This window comes from Nannospalax galili, unplaced genomic scaffold (assembly GCF_000622305.1).
Source record: "Nannospalax galili isolate Female #2095 unplaced genomic scaffold, S.galili_v1.0 scaffold735, whole genome shotgun sequence".
Classification (NCBI taxonomy): domain Eukaryota; kingdom Metazoa; phylum Chordata; class Mammalia; order Rodentia; family Spalacidae; genus Nannospalax; species Nannospalax galili.
The window spans coordinates 1,781,868-1,805,683 of record NW_008337053.1 but is presented as its reverse complement, the minus strand read 5'-3'; the positions used below and the strand labels follow the sequence as shown (position 1 = coordinate 1,805,683).

General features: G+C 39.9%; 1 protein-coding gene across 1 annotated transcript in view; it reads left to right on the top strand.

The window, feature by feature from the left end:
• Positions 1 to 23,816, top strand: part of Atp8b4 (ATPase phospholipid transporting 8B4 (putative)) — a 194,211-nt gene that overhangs the window by 56,334 nt on the left and 114,061 nt on the right. The window contains 3 exon segments of the mRNA XM_017797827.2: positions 3,382 to 3,452; positions 6,318 to 6,400; positions 17,360 to 17,518. Of these exon segments, the coding sequence (XP_017653316.1) occupies positions 3,382 to 3,452; positions 6,318 to 6,400; positions 17,360 to 17,518 (313 nt within the window).

The window sequence follows — 23,816 nt, the reverse complement described above, 5'->3', positions numbered from 1 at the left end:
GAAATTTAAAGTTTAAATAAAAATGTTACCTATAAACATATATGCTGTTTATTTATAACTTAATTGTGAGTTTTGACTCATAATGCAATGACAGTTTCAAAATTTTTATTTTGAATTAAAAATAATGTGGCTGACAGTAAAGATGAAGAGCCATATGTGAAGATGGTTTAAAATATTAAGGGAGAGCCCGAAGTGATGCTCAGACTAACTGCACAAGGTCACCTTTTCCTGATGTTATGGACCCACTATCCCAGTATTCTTTCATGAGTATTCTCTGAGCACCAGCAAAGCAAAATGAAATATGACAAAATAAAGTAAAATACGTTTTGTTTTTCATAGTTATAATTCCAGTGATTTAGTGCCCCACCAGAAGAAAGAGTATTTTGAGATCAAAGTTTCCGAATTCTAGTTCCAATTCCACAGTTTAAGCTATGAGAACTCACGTGTATGAATGTTAAATCTTTTGTAGCTTTGGGTCCTCAATTAGATGCAGCGATACTCAGCATGACTTTTGAAAGTTATTGACCTCACATGAGTTAATTTAGTTCACTGCTGGATAGGGGCATCTAGTCCTCTTTCATTGCTGGGTGGGATATGATTTATACAGTTTCCTTGTCCAGACAGTGAGAAAACCATTATCCACATATGCAGCTGCTAAGGAAATAAAGCGACTCACTTATGAGAGAGTATTTTGTGAATTCTTAAAGAGCTTTTGAGCTTTGTTATTCCTTGAGAGAGTTTTCTTTTATTCTTTAACTTAACAAACATTATTTATGCTTAATAAATCACAGGAGACAATGTCTGGTTCTGAAAACTCAAAGCTATTCAATGGATTTTTTTTCCAAGTTTGCTCTGATGGGAATATTGCTTCTTCCACTAGGTAGCTGCCTGGGTTCTCTCTTGCCCATCAAAGCTGGGGGAGAGGGCGTTTGTGCTGGAAAATGCTGTTTCATTTGTGAGCGTCATCACTGAGTCCTACTGCAATAACTGACAAAAGCAAGAAGAAGCAGGGTTAGTGGAAGGTGGTTCTGGCCTGGCTCACCTAGGTGTGCAGAGTTCCTCCCTCCCTTTCCTGTTCTGTATTTCTGCTATTTTCTCTGGTGGGGGAAATTTGCCTTCTTACACCTATATTCTCCATAATGATGATGCCCTCCTTCCACTCCTAACACAATGCTCTCTCTCATTTGCATTCCTCTAGTAGCTTTTCCTTAATGAGGTCCTTAGAACCCTTATACTAGTCTCTCTTTACCAAACTATCAAATCCCTGGGGTAGAGGAGCGGTCCACTGATTTTCAAGTCTCCTATGGTATATGCCTCAGTGCATAAATCTTAGCTACCTCACTTCCAAATTAACTGACCTCAAGGAAGTTATTGAACCTGTCTTTGTGTCACACTTCGCTTATTTGGAGAGCAGATCTAACAACAGGACCTACATCACAGGGCATTTGTGACATCTAAGTGAAATAACACATGTAAAGCTCTTAGGATATGTGGGACCATGAAGAGTCCTCGGCATATGCTGGCCATCGATGTCCTAAATACTGACAACTGAAACTCAAGTTTCTAGATCAGGTAGGAGTTGGGCGCTCTGGAATTTACTGAGGGGGTCAGCTTGATGGGAAGGAGAAGGTGAGCAATGAGACGAAGGCTCAGAGGATATCAAGGACAAAGGTGACAGTGTTGAGGACAGGAGGAGGCAGAAAAGCAGATATCTCAGGTTCCTGAGGAGATGGAGTAGGAACAGGAGGGCCAGAGGGCAGGGGGCATTTAATAAGTAAGCTGATTTGTTTCCGCCTGTAGGAAGTTGAGTCACTACTTGGTGAGAGAACCCAGCCACTAGGTGGCAGTGGAGCCTTGGTCACCTGTTCTGATCCAGCTGTGGGCAATGAATCTGCCCCCTTGTTTACCACAAAGTTAAGTGTTAAGGCAGCCAAATTCAGTATTAAACAGTAACACTGGGTCATTTTCCATGCAGAGTTTTGAAAAAAAGCAACACTAGGTACCAACAGGTATTTTCCTCTATGTGTCATAGCAATTTTCAATTATACATACTCACAATTAGGGAATTGCAGACTTTGTTTAAAATGATCCTTTTACCCTTAAGACAGAGAGTCATAGTCCCATAGTGCCCTTTATCGCTGCCCAGCCTTCAGCCTGGATGTACTGAAATTTAAACGGGAGTCATGAGATTTAGGTGAATCTTTCCCCCCAAATGTTTCCTTTTTAGATGAGGGTTGGGTGGACTCTGGTTCAAGAGTGGTAACACTTGGACACACTCTGCATGTATTTGTGCGGTTCATACTCACAGATGAAAAGATTGCCGCATTGACCAGCTTCTGTGGTGGCCTCCTTCGGAGCTGAGAAGCCTCAGTTCAGGACTGTCACTGAGGCCCCACCCCAGCTCTGTTTTATCCCAATTTACATAAAACTACACCCCGCTTGCCCCTCACCCCATTTTTGAGCTGGCAATGTAAATAATGCTCTAGACAATTAAATGAGTAGATTGACTCAGAATTTAACATATAAGTCTTGAAGCTGAAGGGATTGTAATATTTTATAGATTTTATAGATTTGGATTATTAACCAGATATTTGGACACAGGCAGAAAGTTTTTACGTTGAAGCTTCATAATAAGTTGCTGGAATGTAAGTCAGTTCATTTTAGACACTGAATCTTTCAGAATTTCAATCATTTTAAAATAAAATTTGAAATTTCAAATAAAAAAGTTTTTAAGTTACCAGAATTCCAAAGCTGAACTGTGGTAAGTAGTTTCTAAAGCTGAAATGGACGGTGGAATAAAACTGTCTTTTTAAAGTGCAAGCTGTTGTATCTGAAATTCTGTCTTTCACTGCATTTTCTGTTTTGTCATTTTGACTTTTGCGTAGGCCCCACTGTTTTTCTCACAGTTTGTGCTTTCTTTCCGTTTTCTAATCATCTGTCCTTTTTTGCTTCCTCACTGCTCTGCTTGCTTTTTGCTCTTTGAGCTCCTCCTGCTCTGTCTTCTCTCTTCCTTTCCTCTGCCTCTTCTCTGTGCTTAACTGGTAATATACTAGGTAATTAAAATATGCGTATAAGGATTTTCAATGACTGTTTATTGGAAAGAGATTTCTATTTGCCATTAGAAATTGTTAAATCAAGAACATAGAATTTATGCCCAACTTTCATAAAAGGTAAAGCAAATAGCTATTCATTTACATGCTGTCCAGAGTTTTTGCTACTATTGTGATGGTCCAGGGCAGGGAAGCCGGGGCAGGAAGGAGAGAGGGTGTGGCTCACTCCTCGCTGTTACTGAGGCTCTGCACTTGGCCAGCATGCGGGCAGGGCATGCAGCAGAAGAGATCTCAGTAACCTTAGAATTCCTCTGCATGGTTTCTTAAATAGGCCGACTTGCTTCTTCTGTCGAGCAGTGAGCCACATGGTCTGTGTTACATTGAAACTGCTGAGCTTGATGGGTAAGTTGTTAAATCAGAGTAACTGACTAGATTGCTTTGTAATTTAAAAGTAATGACTTTAGAAAGAAGACTTAAATCTTATTCTTTGTTTTTTTGTAAAACATAGACATCTAAATTGTAAAGTCCATTGTTAATTGCTTTGCAGCAATTTCGAAATCTACTTTTCTCTTGAACTTACTTTCTTTCAGAAACAATATGCTAAACATGCACATGACTGATTTTATGCAGGGACTCTCTAGCAATGTTCTTCAGGAGTTTTTTTCTGTTATGATTTTTAAAATGAGAGAGTGGAGATCAAGCTTCTCTGAGGAAGGATAGACTGACTTAGCTTTAAAAGGCAAATTTTGGAGCTCTCTTCAATGAAGACACAGGGAAAGATGGATAATGATGCAGTTTTGACACTGCAGTTAATTTAGAATTTAGTTATAGACCATTTACTTCTGTTTTAGAGTATTCGATTTGTCTGGCTAACCCCATTTATTGACTGGTTACACTGTAAAGATGTTACCAGCATGTATGTTCCCCAGTTTATTTTATTACATAATCTTATGTAGGTACTGCATAAGACTTATTGCAAAACCATAAAGTCAAGGCTTAGAGCAGCTAGGTAATTTGCCCAAAGCTTCTAAAGTGTGATAGTATAACTCAGACTTGACAATGTGAAATACATGGCTTTAACCAGTGCCTCTTAGGTCATTGCCATATCGAGCTCTTCAAGTAGTTTAACCTGTGTAATCCAGGTTTGGGCAGAATACTTTCAGACACAGCTAAAGCAGTGTTTAAAGGAATATTTATAGCACTAAATGCATCTACTTGAAAAGAGAAAAAGCCTCAAATCAATAGTCTAAACTCCTATCTCAAGAACCTAGAAAATAACAAAATAAACCCAATGCAAGCAAAAGGAAAGAAAAGAATGAATAAAGAACAGAAGTCAATGAACTTGAAAAGATGGAATAAAATGAAGCATTGAGACAGAGTTCTCTGGGAACATCAGTTCAATGAACAACGCTCTAACAAGGCTGAGGAGGAAATGAGAAGAGACAAACCAGGATTATGAACATTAATGGACAGGAGGATTCACAGCATATCCTGAAAATGCCAGCCGGCTAATGAAGAGATACTACAGACAGCTGTGCACATATACATTTGACAACGAGCCTGAATGGATCACTGCTTCAAAAAACAGACCGTACCACTCACTGTAAAACAGTTTGAATAGCCTTATAACTGTTAAGGAAACTGAATTCAAATTTAAGGAATAAAACTACAAAATTTTAGGTGAAAATGTGGAGAAAGTCTTTGAGATTATGGCTAGTCAAAGAATTGTTAGGTTTGATATAAGGGCATTATTAGAGAGGTTGGGGGCTTCACTTGGTGGTAGAATACTTGCGGTGCAAGGGCCTGGGTTCCGTTTTCTAGCATGAGAGAGAGAGAGGAGAAATTACTTTTTTTGATTTGTAAAATCCCCTACAAAGAAGAAGTAGTAATGAGATACTCACATGGAGAAACTATTGGCAAAGCATCTATTTGACAAAGAACTTGTATCTTGACTATATAAATATACTTTCAAAACTCCGTAGTTAAAAAATATGCATCCCTAATTAGAAAATAGGCAAATGACACGATCGACATTTGACCAAAGAAGACACACAGGTGGCAATCAAGGACATGAAAAGTTATCCAACATCATTAGTAAAATTAAAATTTGCACCACAGTGCTCTATTACTATAGATCTGTCAGAATGGCTAACATAAGAAACAGTGACAACTCTAAATGCTGGAAGGGGTTCAGAGGAGCAGAACCATTCCCATGTTGCTGTGTGGGAATGTAAAATGCTATATTCACTCTGGAAAACAACTTGGCAATCTCTTAAAAACGAAACATACAATTATCATACAATTCAGCAATTCTACCCTGGGGCTTTTATCCAGAGAAATGAAGACTTATATTTGTATACGATCTATAATGAATATTTAGGGTAGATGTATTTGTAATATCAAAAAAGGAAACAACTTAGATATCTTTCAAGTGAATGATTGAGCAAACTGGCACATCTGTGTCGTGGACTACCACTCAGCAACCAAAAGAAACAACCTATGAATATACATAACAGCTGGTCGACTCTTCAGAGAATTAGGGCTAAGTAAAAGATGCCAATCCCAAAGGTCCCATGATTTCATGAACAACTTAGGGGTTGCTTAAGGAGGAGGGAGGGAGGACTTCTGAGGAAACTGACATAACAAGCCCTTTAACACAAAAGAAGAGTGATAGCCATGGTCACTGATGGTACAATACCAACAGATGTGTGGTATTGCTTTTAAGACCAGCTCTCTATGACCTGCCCAGCTTGTTGGCTGTGCTATTCTAGAGCCAATGGTTTCTTGGATTGATATTCAAAGAAAAAAGGAAGCTTTATTCTTTTTCCCATTTAAATTTCAGCTACTGTAAAATTAGCCACAACTGTATTTTGCAAACAAAACTCCTACATAGATAGTAGATTCTAGAGCTATACTAGCCTCCTCTTATTGGCAACAGTGTTCCTGTTTCTAAGGTGTTTTATAACTCATGCATGATATGTGAGTAGGTTAGAATGAGACCACATTTCTTAGGTTCTGTGTTATTTCAAACACAAATGCAAACCAGATCGCTGTGTTGTTATACAGATGTGCTATGGGTAGAATGCCAGCTCTTAGGATTCTGAGAAGCTCCACTCACTTCCCGAGGTTGTGTGGAGCCTGTGAATGACTCTCAAAGCCCCTCTTGGGTTGTTTAGCATGTGCTGCTCCTAGAAAGTTGCTTTAGAAAAGATGCTGTTGTGTTTGTTGTTCCTTACAAAAAGTCACGTATTGTCATTAATTTCACAGGGAAACCAACCTGAAAGTTCGTCAGGCGCTATCAGTTACCTCAGAACTTGGAGCAGATATTAGCAGACTTGCAAGATTTGATGGTAAGTGCTTTAAATGGACAAACAGAGATCTCAAAGCCAAAAGACAGTGTAACAAGCTTGCTGTCCAAAATCCCAGATGGAAAACAGACATTAATGACAGACATTTAGGCACCGTGATTGGGAGACTTGGGGCTTTCCTGCCGCCCCTCAATGGTGTCTTGCTTTACCTATTTGCGAGTTTGGCCTTGAATATCATTACTTCTGTATAGATTGGTTTATTTACTTTAGAGTCTTAAGAGTTTGAGACTATGCTTTCAAAATGTTTTCTTTGGAGTCCTCTGAAAGGTAGTTAAAGGGTCTTGTCAACATGCCCAGGCAGCTTTATGTTGTGAAGTTTCTCCCACACACATTTCAGAACTTATATTGCCTGTGCTTTGCATCTGCTTATAAATTCTGACAGGATTCTGTTAATATTTTGTCTCCCTTAATGAGTGCTGGTGTAATAAATGTTTATAGAAAAATATTCTTTCAAATTAAGATTTAATTTCAAGGACTAGCCAGGAAACTTTGAATGGCCCAAGAAATATTTTGATTAGATTAAAACGAATCACAATTTTTCTAAGTAAATTTTTTCAATGAAATGTTACTGTTACGTGAATCCAAGAAAAGTAAATTGTATTCATGAATCAAAATACTTGCTTAAAATACTTCATTGACTATTTATGGAATTCTGAAAGGGCAACCTAAATATAATTTGCCATTACCCATTTCTTCCCTGGCAGAACTGTACCTTTATATCTCTATCCGTCTATATGCAGTAAAAAATTTATGAGTTTTAGTCTTCATAACTATTAAAAAGCAGGAAATGATTGTTATAATTATTAGCTTCCTTTACATAGACTCTGGCACAGGGAGCCTAGACTATAATGTAGTTATAAGCAGTTCTGAAATCTTAGTGGCATGGATGTGATAAAAGTTTATTCCTTGCTCTGTCAGATTCTGATGGGTAGCTGCCTCCATTTTGTAGTCATGGTATTTAGAGTAATGATCAAGGTGAGAAGAAAGAGACAACACTTTTTACTGCACGCAACACTGGGAAGTAACAAATGTGGTTATTTGTTGAGCTGTGCCTGTCACTCCTGCCTCCCGACCATACCTGCCATCTCAGGACCTGTACAGAGATATTGCCAGCTCCTCAGGTAAAAAACCACAGCTCTACAACTCTCTGGCACACCAGCAACCAGTGTCAGTGTCTCAGGACACAAGTAGACTACCCACCCGCTCCTCAGGTGAGAGGCTGCACCTCTACAACCTTCTGGCACCACATTCTCCAGTGTCTCAGGACCTGCACAGAGCCCCTGCTGACTCCTTAGGTCAGAGGCTGTACTTCTCTGCCTGTTGCTGTCTGTTATACCCTCTTCACCCCACTGTCTTCAGGACCTGCATAAAGTGTCAACTGCTCCTCAGATCAGAAGCTACACCCCTGGCATCCAGGGAACCCCCCACTCTGCTAACTGGAGCAAGTGCCTTCTGGTGAGATCAGAGGCCACATCTTCCTTTAGTCTAGCTAGGATCACCTCAGCTTCCTCCCACACAAATGAGAACTGGATGACCCTAATTGAACTTCAAGAACCACCTAGTTGATCCAAAACCAGCCAAGCCCAGGTAATAGCAAACAGAGACCCAAACACCCACTAAATACCAGTGGGCTAGAAACTCACACCCAAAGTCACAACCGACACAAAGGATATGTAAGTCCCAACACAAAAATGCAAGAAATACAAAAAACCAAGACGAGTTTTGGGAGATGACTCAGTGGATAAACTGCATTCTTCACAAACAGAACTGGAGTTCAGAACCCCAGAACCCACATAAAATCCAGATGTTGCGGTGGCCCACCTCAGCATGTGGGAGGCAGAGACAGGGAATCCTGGGAGCATGTTTGCTAGCTAGGCTGGCTCAAATGCCGAGCTCCAAGTTCAACAGGAGACCCTGCCTCAGTATATAAGGTGGAAAATGACTGAGAAAAACATCAGACATCAACCTTGGGCCTCTGCATGCATGCACACAAATATGCACCTGCAAATACACATGTACCCAGGCACATGAACATGTATATGTTCATGTACAACACACACATATGGTTCCAAATAAAAGCTCGGCCAAAACTTGAGAAAAAGAATGGAAAAGGGCTACAGAGATGACTGGTTTTAAAAAAATATCCTATTTATCATTTTTTATTTTATTTTATGCGTATGAGTATATTGCCTGCATGTGTGTAAGGGCACCCATGTCATGCAATACCCATGGAGGTCAGAAGGTGGCATCAGATCCCCTAGAACTGGAGTTACAGATGGTTGTTAGCTGCAGTGTGAGTGCTGGGAATTGAACTTGGGTCCTCTGCAAGAGTATCTACTGCTGCTCTTCCAGAGGACCTGAGTTCAGTTATTAACACCCACATCAGGGTGTTCACAGTTGCCTGTAACCCCAGCTCCAGGGCAAACCCATATCTCTGTACTTCTTAGGCACCTGCACTCATGTGCATGCCCCCCATTCATATAATTAAAAATATAATAAATCTTTTTCTTGGTCTTTTTGAGACAGGGTCTCCTTGTAGCCCCAGGTGACCTGGAACTTGCTATGTAGACCAGATTGACCTTGATCTCACAGAGACCTGCCTGCTTCTGCCTATTGAGTTTTGGGATTAAAGGCATGCACCATCACACCTGGGTAAAATAAATCATTTAAAAAATTGAAAAGAACAGCTAAAAACATCTTCAAAGAATTCAAGGAAGGCATGAATAAGCTCTTGCATGAATTTAAAAAAGACAGAAATAAACTACTGTATGAATTCCAAGAGAAAACAAACAGCTGAATGAAACAAGTCAGTTCAGAATGTGGAAGTAGAATTTAGTCAAGAAATAGAATTGCTGAAGAAAATCCAAACTGAAATGAAGCTGGAAATGAAAGCTTAAATGAGTGGGCCTGGAGAGATGGCTCAGTGGTTAAGAGCACTGGCTGCTCTTACAGAGGACCTGGCTTTGGTTCCCAGCATCCACATGGCAGCTAACAACTGCCTGTAACTCCAGTTCCAGGGGATTCAATGCCCTCTTCTGGTCTTTTTGGGCATTTCATGACATGGGTGCACTTACATGCAGACAATATACTCATACACATAAAATAACAATGATAAAATATCTTAAAAATTCAATAAGTGAAAGAGTTCAGTGTAAAGCCTCACCAATATAACAGATCATGTGGAGGACAGAATATTCAATCTTGAAGATGAGGGAGAGAAACTGAATTATTCAATCAAAATATAACATTGCTTTTTTTTTTTGAGACAGGGTCTCCCTCTAGCCCCCAGCTGGCCTGGACCTCACTACGAGGACCAGGTTGGCCTCCAACTCACAGAGTTCAGCCTGCCTCTGCCTCTGCCGCTCTAGTACTGGGATTAAAGGCACGAACCACCACGCCTGGAGAAAATGATAGATTTAAAAAAATACACTAATGGAATATGTAAGATCTTTGGGATGCCATGAAAAGACCAAATCTACAAATTATGATCACAGAAGCATCGTCCCTCTGCCTAGTGTTCACAGTGCTGGCAGGTGCTGTGCAGCCTGTCAGGGAGAAAATCATTAATGATCTTACTTAGCTATATACAATGTGTGCTAAAATAATGACCTGCTGAGCGACATATGCCCCCTGGTTTGAGACTATTCTTGGGGGGAATCACTACTTTTTGATTGAATTTGAGATCTACCTCGTGGGAAGGAATACATGCTTGGTCCTCCAAACCTGGCCAAAAGCCTGTGGCTAGGGAGGTTGCAGGCTCTAGGGGGAATCTACTACTGCTGTTTGGCTAAATCAGACATGCATTTAAATTGCCTTCTGAATATTTATGTTTGTACGCATAGACTAGTACAACTCTCAGCCTCTTTTGGCAGTTGGTGACAGTCAAAGCTGAGACTCATAACTGATCAAAGTGCTGAGAAAAAGTGACTGTTCAGTGCTTAGCCCTAAACAGGACATCTGTGGCATCACCTCCCCAGGCCCAGAGAACACTGCAGAAGAGGGGGTAGAGAGACTGTGAGAGCCAGAGAGACTGTGAAGGGGTGCTGTGAAACACTGTCTTCTGGATCTGGCATGACAGTGCACACACACACACACACACACACACACACACACACACACACACCACGAAGTGGGAGAGGGACTAGTGTGGAGAAGGAGGTCAGTAGGAGTGGTGTGGGCAAGGGAGGACAATTAGGTGTGAATATAATCACAAAATCTTATATACAAGTGTGAAATGATAAAAATTAATATGAAAAGGGGCTGGAGAGATGACTCAGCAGTTAAGAGCACTGACTGCTCTTGCAGAGGTCCCGGGTTCGATTCCCAGCACTCACACGGCGGCTACGAACCATACTTAACTCCAGTTCCAGGGGAATCCGAAGCTCTCTTCTGACCTCCGTGGCATTGCACGACACGGGTGCATTCACATACATGTAGACAATACACACATACACATAAAATAAAAATAATAAAACATTAAAAAAATTAATATGAAAAAGAAATCAATAAATTTCAGGTTTTCCTCTAGTGACTAGAAAGACTTCATATATCATGGGGATCAAAACCCAATGCATTCCATATTTCAGCTTAAATTAAAAGTATGATGTTGGCACTGTACGTCTTTGGAAATGCCCTGGCTGGCTTTGGGAAGGTGCAACAGACAAGACCCAGGTGTGAGGCAGGTCCTGGCTGATGCTTGGCCTGTGGTTAGTATATGTTTTAGCTTGTGAATTCTGGCCACATCTGGGTGCCACATTATCTTTTATTTCTGCTTACTCTGTGGTTCTTCTTCTAAGAGTTCCAAAATACCTTAGCATCAATCCAGAGTTTTCTGGCCTTGCGTCATAAGTGCACATCTTCTAAAATATCAAAAAATTCTAAATTTCCCACCACTCGTGTTCCTAAAGAATTCTCAACCGAGGGCAACAGGTCTAGAACTTCAAATTGACCTGGTATCAAAGCTGAGTTGTGCTGGGCTTCAGGATGCCTCTTATGATCCCTGCCTCCACACTTTTGCATCTGACTCAAGGACTGTGTTCTTCAGCACAGAATGAACTTATGTTCGTTCATTCATTCATTCATTCATTCATTCATTCACTCACTCAGCAAATGTATATTTCACATAGTTCCAAGGAGTTTCCTGTGGATACAGTGTTTAGTACACCCCAGGCCTTGCTTTCACAAAACCTAAGGCCCAGGGGAGAAGACAGACTTGCACTAGTGCTCATCTCAAAGAAACTTAATTGAATGAAAGTATAACACATGAACAATTACTCATCATGATCCAAAAGCTGTTTTATCAAATCCTTATAGATTTCTGTGTATCAGTGTGTCTGGCATGTGTGTGTACAGGTGTGTGCACCTGGGTGTGTATGTGTGTATGTTGAATGTCTTCTATCACTTTCCACATAATTTTTTTGAGGATAGGGCCTCCTCCTAAACCTGGAATTCACCAACTGGCTAGACTGGATGGTCGTTGAATGTCCAGAAAACTCCCGCCTCCATTTCCCAGCACTGAGATTACAAGCACGTGCTGCCATGCCTGGCTTGTTTTACCTGGGTGCTGGGAAGCCTAACTCAAGTCCCCATCCTTGCACAGCAAGTGCTTTACCCATCGGGCCATCTCCCCAGTGCCATCCTTAAAGCTCTTGAAGAAAGAGATTATTACTAGTTCCAATTTGTGGATAAGGACCCTAAGACTCATAAACAGAATATTTCATGTGTCATGTGGCTCTTACATAGAGAATTCAGAATATGAACTAGAGATTGATGATAAATACCTTGCTACAAAAGGACACAGAATCATAGGCTCTAAGTTACCATATGGAAGGCAGCATTAGAGATTAAGGATAATTCATCACAACTTAGCTTTTGATAGGGCAAGGAATGCTTTAAAAGGACAGTAAATGAAAAGGATCAAAATTAATTACTAAAGATCAAGTCCATCCAGAACTAGGATGATGTCATCATTTTTTTTTAAAGTAGCAAAGTTCTCTGTGACTTAGAATTCTGTCAGGATCCTCAATAAGGATTTACAGACGAGCTGGCCAAATGTAGAGATTGGTATTCTTAAGGCAGGAGTTGGTTTTGGTAGATAAATCTATTTATTTGAAGAGTTCTCATATAAGAAGTCTTTTTATATATTTTAAATATCTGAAAAAAATTGACATATACTTTGTTAAATTTTATAAGAAAAATAGGTAATTCAATCTAATACTATAATAAACACAAAAATATAAACTGAGTTGGACTTGATTTTTCCTATTAAAATCTTATGGGAACTGAAAAGCTTTTACAAATAAGTAACTGGAAATACTTGTCAATTACACATCTGTAAACTGGACTTTTTAAGCCTTGGTGAAAGCCCAGGATGTACATGGTCCAAATTGTTCAATAATCTTTTGTATATTATTGCTGACTGAACTGAGGTCTGTTCTTTGCAACTAGTGACACGTTTACATATTTTGTGTTATTGTTAATACTGAGTTGTGAACCAGAGAGGGGTTAACTCTTTAATCAGGAATCTTTGTGTATTTTGTGGTTCTTTCTACTAAGAGTAGCATGTGTGTAATTAACACAGAAAAGTAAGTATCTCTTTTTTGTTTAAGTAAGTAAGTAAGTAAATAAATAAATAAAGAAAGAAAGAAAGAAAGAAAGAAATAGGGTTGGTTAGCATCTTGTGACTTTTCTGTTCACCTGGATAGATTCAGAGTCCAACACTGTACAATTGATACATGGGACAAGAATATCTCCCCTTTGTACTGCTGGTGCTGATATGACCATGATGGTGGCAGTAACAGGGAGATAAGCTTTGATGGCTGAGAAAGCCATGTTGGGGCTGGACCTCCAAGCACTCAAATAGAGCTCCTTGACTTTAGAAACTAGGAAGACCTTCTTTTTAAAGAAAAAGCTATGTATCACAGTCAGGGCAGCAGTAGCTGAGTTTCTAAACATTAAGAAGTTTTGGCTGGAGAAATTATTTAAATTTTGTTTTATTAGTTCTTTAATAAAAATTATTTTTGCCATATTAACTCCCTCTCCCCCATTTCCTCCCCAGTCCTACCCCCTTCCCTACCCAACTTTGTGTCCTTTTTAAAAAACCCATTGAGTTCAATTTGTGCTATTCATATACCCTTGTGTATGTGGCCAGCCACTGCAACATTGGCCTACTGGGGCCATACCCTTAAAGAAGATTGACTCTCCCTCTCCCAGCTACAGAAATCCCTGAACAGCAATAATGATGTCTTAGGCAGTGTGCAGTTCATATTTTGGAAGCATCAGCTAATCAAGAAATATCGCCGAGTGTTATAGCTCATGGCTTTAATATCAGCACTCTGGAGGCTGAGGCAGGAGAGCTCCATGAGATAGAGGCCAGCTGGTCTACAAAGCAGGTGCTTGGTCAGCTGGGACTATAGGGAGGCTTATTGGGTTGGTAGTTAATCAATAATCCAGCAGCTCAGCAGATTAAGTTTAGAATGCTGAGGAAGGTTCAAAGTGAGGTCTCATAGATTTTGCTTAGTATGGGAATTTCTGTGTGAGTATAAAATATGTGAAGTAAGTGTTTTCATTCTTTTCAGAGAGGGACACAATGAAATTAACCAGCTTGATTATGTTTGCACTTAATTTTGGACATGGTTTTCCCTCAGTTGTATTATTGCCCACTAAGATGACTCTATTCTACACATCACTACATGAGAAATAATTGTTTCCCCCAAATGTTTTCCTTATCTGTTGTTAAACTGACCATTTACTACCTCTTTCTCTGATAGAATTAGAAAAGGGGAAGAGAGGGGCTGAGAAAGTTTCTCTTAGTTCTTATGCATATTTTGGGATGTTTCTAATGTGCTTTAAGGCTCCCACCTGTTTGCATCATTTTATCTGACTTCTGTTAGCGTTAGGTCATTCTAAGCCACCCCCACCTCCACTGAGGTTAGGCTATTTGATATTCAAATATCTCTTTTTATGATTCCTGTTGAAATATATCTACCTTTCCATTCTTGGAGATTTGTTCTAATACCTATGTCATCTCCTAACCTCTTTCTTTTTTTAATGTGTATGAGTGTTTTGCATGCATGTATGTATGTGCATCACATGCATGCCTGGTGCTTATAGAGGACGGGAGCAGGACCAGAGGAGGGGCTAGAAGAGGGTGTCAGAGCCTTTGGAACTGGAATTATAGATGCTTTTGAGCTGCCCTATTGGTTCTGGGAACAGAACCTGGGTCCTCAGCAAGAGCAACTAGTGCGGTTAACCATAGAACCATCTTCACAGCCCTTAACTTCTTTCTTGAAACCAAATTTTCTAATTCTCTATCTTTCCAACAAATGTGTCTAGAGATCTCATGCAGTTGTGTGGTGAACGGCGGGAATATGTAGAGTTGGATGCAGTATTCCCTGCAGAGGAAACTACCCCTTTTGGAAAGGCTCAGAAGAGAAATTGGAATGTTTGTGTTTTATGTAAATAGAGCTAAGAAAAGGGAAACCGAACATGTTTGATGATTCAAAAAGTAGTTTGACTTTGTTCCCAACATTTTGTTGTGAGGGACCTGTATTTAGTACTTGCATCACCTGGGCCACATCCTGAGAACGCTGTGTGGGGTTTGGCCTCCAAGAACTCAAACGGAGCTCCGTGGCTTTATGGCTGTTGGGCAGAATTGTGCCATGAGGGTGAGGCCAGATGTGGGCAGGCCTTGTAGCTGGGTGTAGCGAGCCAAAATGTTCAAGGCTGAATTTGTCTCCTTGTCAGCCTTTGCTTACGACAATGAAAATGATCAAATGAACCTCCTTTTCATATTGTTATTGGCAAGGACCGTGTAGCATGTTGTTTTTGCCCAAGGAACATTTTTTTTTTTTTTTTTTTTTAGTGGCCAAGTTTGAAGTTTGAGAAATTGAGTCTTGGGTCAAAAAACTGGAATAAGCTTTAAGGGCTTCTGTCAGCTTGTTATTTATGCAGGCTTTGCCGATGAGACCTACTCAGTTCAAGGTTATGTGAAACTCAGAAACAAAAATTACTGGTCAAGGAAAAGAAGATCACAAATTTTGAGAATTTAGGGAAAAATGTCTTCTGATGTACAACATTTTCCATACAACTTGAGCTAGTTGAAATCAGTTTTAAAATACTTTTTAATAAGTAAATAAGTTATAATGGGAGCTAACCACAGTCCAGCTACTTGGTCTAAGAAATGACCTTGTCCAGGTTATTTGTCTCATTGAAATCCCCTGCTAGCTGCCTCTCATTTAGCAGGGGATGTCTGGGAAGCCCCAGTGAGTGACGGAATAGGGTTCTTTAGGCCAGAATTTTGGTGTGTTAGGAAATGGTGGAAAAAAGGTCAGAGAAGTCCTGAGGCTGTCTCTTATTTGTCCCAGTGTTTTGTCTTTGATTTTTAAATGTGAACACCCTGGTTGGTCAGGAGTGATCAGACCACTTGAAATACAACTGCTATTACAACTATGGGCTTTAAAAGGAAAACTTAGCATTCTGGGAAGAAAGGGAACCCATGTAAGAAGTCTCTTTAGTTTCAGAAGTTGACGTGGAGAGAAGATGGGGCCAGCATCTACTGCAGTTCAGACCTTAAATATCACATCTCATGTAAAGACTTAGTGTCCAGCTCAGCACCATTGGGAGGTGGTAGAAACTTTAAGATGTGTGACATAGTGGGAGGTTTTTAGGTTACTAGCAGTGTGCCCTTGATGGGGATTATAAGACCCTTTTCTTATTTTTCTTTCTTGCTCCAGCCATGAGCCAAATGGCTTTGCTCCATCACTCACTTCTACGATGTGTGCCACCATAGACCAAAGTATCTGGGCCTCTTGGTTGTGGCTGGAGATCTCCAAAGCTGTGAACCCAAACCATTTTATGTCTCAGGTTTTTATGACAGCGATGAAGAGCTGACCAAGATAGAATCACATAGAATTCCTGTCTTAGCTGGTTTCCTGCCACTGGTGCTAGAGATACGCTCGCTCCCCCTTTAATTCCCAAACTGCCTTTTGGGATTCTGATCTTAAAATGAATTTTACTACCTCTAAGACAGCAAATTTTACAACTTATGACTCCTTTCCATCGCTCTTTCCCTGTCACCGTCCCTTCTTCTCTCCCTTCTTTTTCCATGTGTTCTTTCATGCCTTTCTGTTTACACGTTGCTTATAAAATATAGCCCCATTTGTTTGTGATGCAAATCAATCGAACAGTCAGATTTTGTGAACGGTTCCATAAAAGATTATTTTTCTTTTCTTTTTCTATCTAGGCAGCTCCCACCCTAAATGTGTATATTCTGTTTGAAATTATGGATAGACTGGGTCGATTCATTGATTTGGAATGGGCATGCTGTTGGCTTTGAATGAGCTTGGAATTAAGAAAAAAACTAGAAACATCTTCTGGCTAGTTGGGGCAAGTTATGTGGTGCCTTTGAGAGTCCCCAGAACTCCGAATCTAATCAAGATAAGAGGCACAGAACAGCTGAAAAGAATCGCATGCATTTCAAGCACATGGGCAAACAAGGCCCAGGTTTCTTTGGGGTGTGGTATGCTAGGCACCCCCTGCCCCCGTTAATCCTTATTATGAGCCTAGAAAGCTGATTAACTTTTGTTGTAAAATGGAGTATGCTATCTCACCATGTGCAATAGTTCACTTTAAAAGAAAAATGTGGACAGTTATCATTTTATACTTGCAAAAGTCACTTGCTACAAGCTGGAAGTAAAGATAAGTGATTTAAAAAAATTATTTTTAAGAACAAAACTTGCAATAGTCTGTGGTCTCTGTTCTTATTTGGATGGTACAGAAAATCATGTTTCAATACGTGTTTGGTGGGCTTCTGTGTTGGTGCATCCCGGCACAGTAATGTATGCATAACAGCACACTTTTTAAAAGCGCGGTAAAGCAGGACTATGGGCTTCTAAAGTCAGTTTGTGAGGAGTCTAAAGAGGTTTGATTTTTATTTTCTAGGGATCGTGGTCTGCGAGGCGCCTAACAACAAATTAGATAAATTCACTGGAGTCCTTTCTTGGAAGGAGAGTAAGCACACCCTCAGCAACCAGAAGATAATACTGAGGGGCTGTGTCCTGAGAAATACCGGCTGGTGTTTTGGAATGGTTCTTTTTGCAGGTACAGCTTATGGCCCAGGGCCAGCTCTATGTGATGGAAGTGATTCCTTCCTTCAATCACTTCCATATAGTTCATGGTTTTCCATGATGTGTACATTGATGTGTACAGCATGATGTGTACATGATGTGTTCATTGAGTGTCAGGTGCTGCTCCTGAGTTGATTTCAGAGGGTTGTGTATCAAAAGAAGATACTCGTGCTCTGAATATAATCTGTGGGGCCCCAGAGTATGCGAACCACTCACATCCTGAACTCATTCTAAGGATACGGGGGCCTTCGGTATCCAGTGGTATCTCCACACCTACTGTTTAATCTCTCTATTTAGCCAAATCACAGTCATCCTTGTTGTTTTAAGTCAACCTGCCTTTAAAACCAAGGCTAAATATGAGTTAAAGAGCTTCCCTCACACTGCTGCTCATGTCACAGGCAAAGGTCAGGAGGGTCTTTGAGAAAGCCCTCTTGGAGAGCAATCATTTTTGTTTGTGAACAGGACAGGTGGATCTGGAAAGGCTGTGCCTGAGGTAGAGGCAGGGAGAGGGATCTTCCCCCTCCCTTTGCCTGCCATTTTTATTTTCTTTATCTCTGTGGTCGTCCCCTCCCAGGAAACTTTCAGTAGCATCATTTCATGAAGCCACTTGAATCAAACTCAGTTTCATTTTCCAGCCTTGATTAAAAAACCCTGTTTATTGTGACACCAAATTAAGATGGGTTTTGAGCCTGCTTATTATGTGCTTAATTAAAATTGGAATGTTTTTCCTAATTGACTTTCCTTAACAACAATAGAATGTTAATTAGAGACTCGAAGCGTTCCAAAGCTAGAAACAGCCCTTCCAATCATGTGGCGTTAGCGATGCTTTTGTTCTTGGCGCATCACCACTAGTAAAGGTCTGGAAAAGCTCTAGAAATCAAACATCGGAGGTTGAACCTAGTTTCATGGTTCTTTCGTCAGGTGATTTTATTCTTTAGTCAGGAAAATGAAGCTACAATTACTGATTTCTTTATTTTCATCTTTCTTGCAAAAGTAAAGAGTCAAACTAATCCATAAACTTCCTTTGCTTTTTAGTTACTAATAGGGGGATTAAAGACCTCCCTATCGTTCTCCCTTTCTGAAGGTCTTCTGGGAAATACCCACCTGGTTTGTGCCTTGTCATCACAGAAATGGGGATGCGTCATCCCAGGGATGGACCACGGTCCAAAATTTATTTCGTTTGTATATTCTTGTTTGGAATGATTAATTCGAGATTCCATGTTATGCTAGGACAGCTGCTGAGAGCTGCTCAGGGAGGCAAGGTTCTCCTTCTTAAAATTGTATCTGTGGGAATATTGTCTTATACAAATGGAAGATGGTGGTAAAGTTGAACAGTTCACAGAACAGGGGTCAGGTAGACCTGGGTTCAGGTATTTTTTTACTGGTTTTAGGACTCTAATCCTTGCTCTAGGACTTCCTAGGCTTTTCTTCCTCTGCAGTAACATGGGGTAATGATGAACACATTAGAGTATATCGCAAAGGTGCAGAGAGATGATGCATATGGGAGAGGACGCTTGGCATTGTTTTCTATGCCTACCTCTCAATTATTTCACCAACAATTCAGAGTACCCTGTCAGCTCCATGGACTGAGCTGGGGAAACTTACTGCTCTCTATACTTTGGTGGGGGGTTGGGGAGAGGGAGCTCTCCTTTTGAGATATGTCTTGGATGTTCATTTTCAGAGCATATTTGTCAGGTGGTTATTTGTAAAGAAGAAAATGTCTGCACTGACTTTAGTTAACAGAGAGCTCAGCTAGAATAATGGCAAACAGAGAACTCCATGGCTGTTTTTGTCCATGTCAGAGCTTGACAAGTAGGTAGCTCAAGTCCTAAGACTTGAGGTATTTGATTAGGGAACTAGTTTTACATGAGTACTTAGGTCTTGCGAAAATCGAATCCAAACTTATTAACTCTTTTTTTTTTTTTTTTTACTATCACTATAGTTAATTTTAATGTGTGGTCTTCTATAGAAGTCTATTATACAGAGAGAGAGAGAGAGAGAGAGAGAGATTAACTTTTCCTTGAATGTGTCATGCCATTGCTGTAGGGTATGTTGGCTGCTTACTAGAATATCAAATAGTAGGAATTATGCCCCCAAAACGTCTCCCAGTGTTAAGGTAATCTTTCAAAGTTACCCAGAAAGCAAATTTGCATCTTGGATTTAAATCAATTTGGTTCTGAATCTGAAAGCCATAGAATTCCTGCACCAAAAAAAAACCAAACAAAAAAACGCCCCAAAACAATAGTGCTGTTATTGTTTTCTAAATTGATATCTGATTTTATTAAGTCATTCATAGAATAAAGTCAGAAATACATATAGGAGAAAATCATAGATTTAAAAATAAATGGATAACACAAGATTAGACAGTAGCTTTTTTCTATTGTCACAAAGTAAAATTGTCAATGAAGACTACATGACCCAACACTGCTACACAGATTTAAGTTTTCATGCTGTCCTTTGACTATACATATTCATGTAGAAATTTTAACAGGAACTTTTGAGAGTGCCAGATGATTAAAAGAGACATAGTTTCACATTTGGCTAGCTGTAAATTCATACAAAACTTTTGTAATGCACGTATAAACTATAGTCCCTAATTTTATTTATCATCAGTGAAGTTGCTGAATTCCTTAATTCCTGCTGTAGTTTTCTACAGCTTCTGCCAATGCCTTGCAGCTTTGTTCGATTCCACTTGGAGCCCTCCTCCTCCTAGCTGTGGCAGGATTAGTCCTCATAGTCTGGAAGGTCACTACAACAGTAGTTCTGGCAGCTGCTGCAAGCTCTGTAGATGATGACCAGGTGGTAAAACCCTGGCACAAACATCAGGACACCCACAATCAGGACGGCAATGGCTCGGCTGGCCCCCATGTGACTGAGGTAACCCGTCAGCAGAAAACATCTGGTCAGGATGAGAGTGGTTCCAATCAAAAACTGCAAGGTGGCACAGATGACTGTCTTGTAAAGAATATTAGCAGGACTTTTCTTTGAGAAGTGAGATCTCATGACACCTGGTCTTCTTTTTGATTTAAGGCTAGCTTCAGCAGATCAGATTCCTTTCCTGAAGTTTAGTGTCCTGGGTCAGTGCTGGAGAGTTTCTGGTGCTCACTTTGCTCCTGGGGATCCCAGCGCTACGTTGGTACAAGTGATGTACCATCACCACCAGAGTGGATGGGACTTCGCCAGCTGCCCAGTGGTGTGCAGTGTCTGGGTTGCCCATGGATGCCCGCGAGAGTTTGCCCAGTGTTTTTATCCCATCTGCCTCCACCTGATTAACTGCTTCTGGAAGACTCATTTTTTTTATGGAATCAATTTTTAAACCTTCAAAACCATGATTATTTTGATGATACAAACATAATATCTGATATTACATTTGTATAGTTTGGGATATATTTGTTTTCTTAGGGCAAGTCCAGTAAATATCCTAATTCTGTTATAATTACCAGATTGAGTTGATGAGATTAAAGTAAATTTTCCTCAGGCAATTTCATAGAATTCCACTTTCTCTCTAGCTTCTCTCTTCAGTTCCTTTAAGAAGTAACTCTTCTTTTTATATTTCAATTCTAGTTGTTTAGCTGTTTAGAAATGTGTAAGAAATATAGTTCATAGGCATGGTTTGCTTTATAAACTTCTAATTTTTTAGAGTGCAACACACATGGACATCTCGCCATGCTTCTTTGCTGGTGGCTTTCCTTTTGGTCAAGAGGGGAACAAGGCTTGTTTCTGAGGGTAGGAAGCATACTTACTTAAGGAGTCTGTGGAGTCACTGTCATCCTGGCACATATAAAGAGTCTGTGCTGGCCATCATTTATTTGCCCCTCTGAGTCTGCTCTCAGCATTTTCTAACCTTCTCTTTGCCTTGGAAGATAATGTGTTTGATGTTAATAGGTTTCCTTAATCTTTGGCTTCTGTCTTGAGGATTCTTGGGAAGAAATCAAAATGAGATCAAAGATTAAATTCAGGGGCTGGAGAGATGACTCAGCGGTTAAGAACACAGACTGTTCTTGTAGAAGACCCAGGTTCAAATTCTAGCACCCACATGGCAGCTAACAACTGCCCATAACTCTAGTTCCAGGGGATCCCACAGCCTCTTCTGTCCTCCATGGGCATTGCACAACATGAGTGTACTTACCTACATGTAGGCATAACACTCATACACATAAAATAAAAATAATAAATAAAAATATTTTAAAAAGAGATTAAATTAATCAAATCTATATCCCTATACAGTTGTTTCAGATTGGTTTGGTCTCTACACATAAAGACACTCTTCTTGTAAAGGTTGGAAACTTTGCAGCCTTTTCTTTAGAACCCACTAATTACTCCTTCCCTGCATCCCTCTGGTTTAGGTGGAGAAAGAGCATGATTGTTGTTAAACACTAGTCTTTTCTTCCCATGTACTCCCACACTTTTGTAAAGAGTTCCTACATAAACTCTTCTATAATTATCCTTAATTTCTGTTAGGATCCTGAATGAGGCACACTATTAACTATAGATTGGTAGACTGTCTCATGTAGTTTACAAATAATATTTAAGGGCAAGAGCTTTACAGTTAGATATGTTGAGGTTTTAAATTCTGTTTCTTGCAGTTATAGGGTGAGAAGTCTCAGGAAAGTTAAAACCTTTAGGCTTCAGTTTCATTATTAGAAAATTGAAGATGATTGTGCTTTATTTATTGGCTTACAAGAATTAGCTGATATGATAGATTAAAATTACATTTGCACATTGCCCAAAATATAACAGGTATTCAATAAATTAGTCAATGCACTAGAAGTTTAATTATTTACTGAATTCTAAGTACATCCTTCTTATTGATTGGGGATTAAAATGTAGAAAAAAAGTCATATTCATTCTCTTTACTCATGTGATTTTTAGACTTGTGGTAGAGTATATTAATCTCAAATAATGTGAATATATAGTCCAAACATAAATAAGTGCTGAAGGAAAGAGCATGTACTCACAGTAGACTATAACTAAGGAGGATGATTAGACCTCAGCTTTATTGAAAGCTTTCCTGTGCGGAGATTTATATACCAATAAAAATAGAAATGAAGACTTAGGAAAGGAGAAGGAGATAAAGAGTGTTGGTGAGGCAAAGAGCTAGCTAGCCCAAAGGCACATCATGGCCTAAAGCCTTGTGGCATAAGTGAGTTCAAAAAAACTTTCAGAGGGCTGATGGGGGGGGCACTAAAAGCACAGAAGATAGTCATGGACATATGATGAGATTCATAGAAGTCTGGACCATGCAGAACTTTGTGGTTTATACCCAGAATTTTTATGTTTATTCTAAGAGCTAGTACAAGTGTTTAAGAGGCAGGGTATGTGTATTAAATGTGAGGGGTAGATTCTTGTCTACAATATATGTTATATTTGTAAAGAACAAGTTCTTGAAAGAGTGCACAATTGGAGTATGAGGCCCAGGAAAAATATTGACTGTAATTCAGGAACAGTGGATATATAGAAACAAAGTTACCAGGCTTTTACAGCTGAGGGATGATATTTTAGATTAGGATGTGCACTATGAAAATTGAAAGAGATAGAAAATCAAAAGCTTCTTTAAAAGTTAAGTTGAAAAGCCTTGCTGAGCAGATTTAGAGATGTGGATGGGACATGTTATCAACTACGACTCTTAGGTATCTCCCAGGCTTCACAGTTGGATGGTACCATTCATTGAGATAGGGACCCTGGCTGGTATGAGATCATGAGCTAGGCTGGCCAAGGTCACTTGAAAGACCTCAGATCTAGGTAGAGATGTCATATAGGTAGCTAAATATATGGGTTTAAACATAAAGGCTTATAGCTCATAGGCACAGTGTGAGCTGGAGATATACACATGGTATATAGATACTAAACTTATGGCCACAAGTGAGACGACCCATGGAAGGCGGAGTGAATAAGCCAAGAGGATGAGACTTAGTCTCTAACAGTTGGTAGAGAATTATAGATGACAGATAGGAGCTACCAAACAAGCAGGAGGAAAATCAAGGGAGCACTGTAAGACAGAAGTAGAGGGAAGATCATGTTTCAAAAGTATCGAATAGTCAACAGTGTCAAAGACAGCCAAGAGGCCAAGAAGTCCTGGAAGACATTGGTGATCATTGCCAGAGCCTTTGGTCCTGAGCTAGTCTGAGGAGTGAGTAGGAGATGAAGAAGTAGGGTGTTGAGGATACAAAATTCTTTCAAGATTTTGACTATGAGGGGCAGAAGAGATAAATATCTAAGCATCTCCCTGGTACTTAAATCAGTGCTTACCAACCCATAAAGGAGGTTATTTT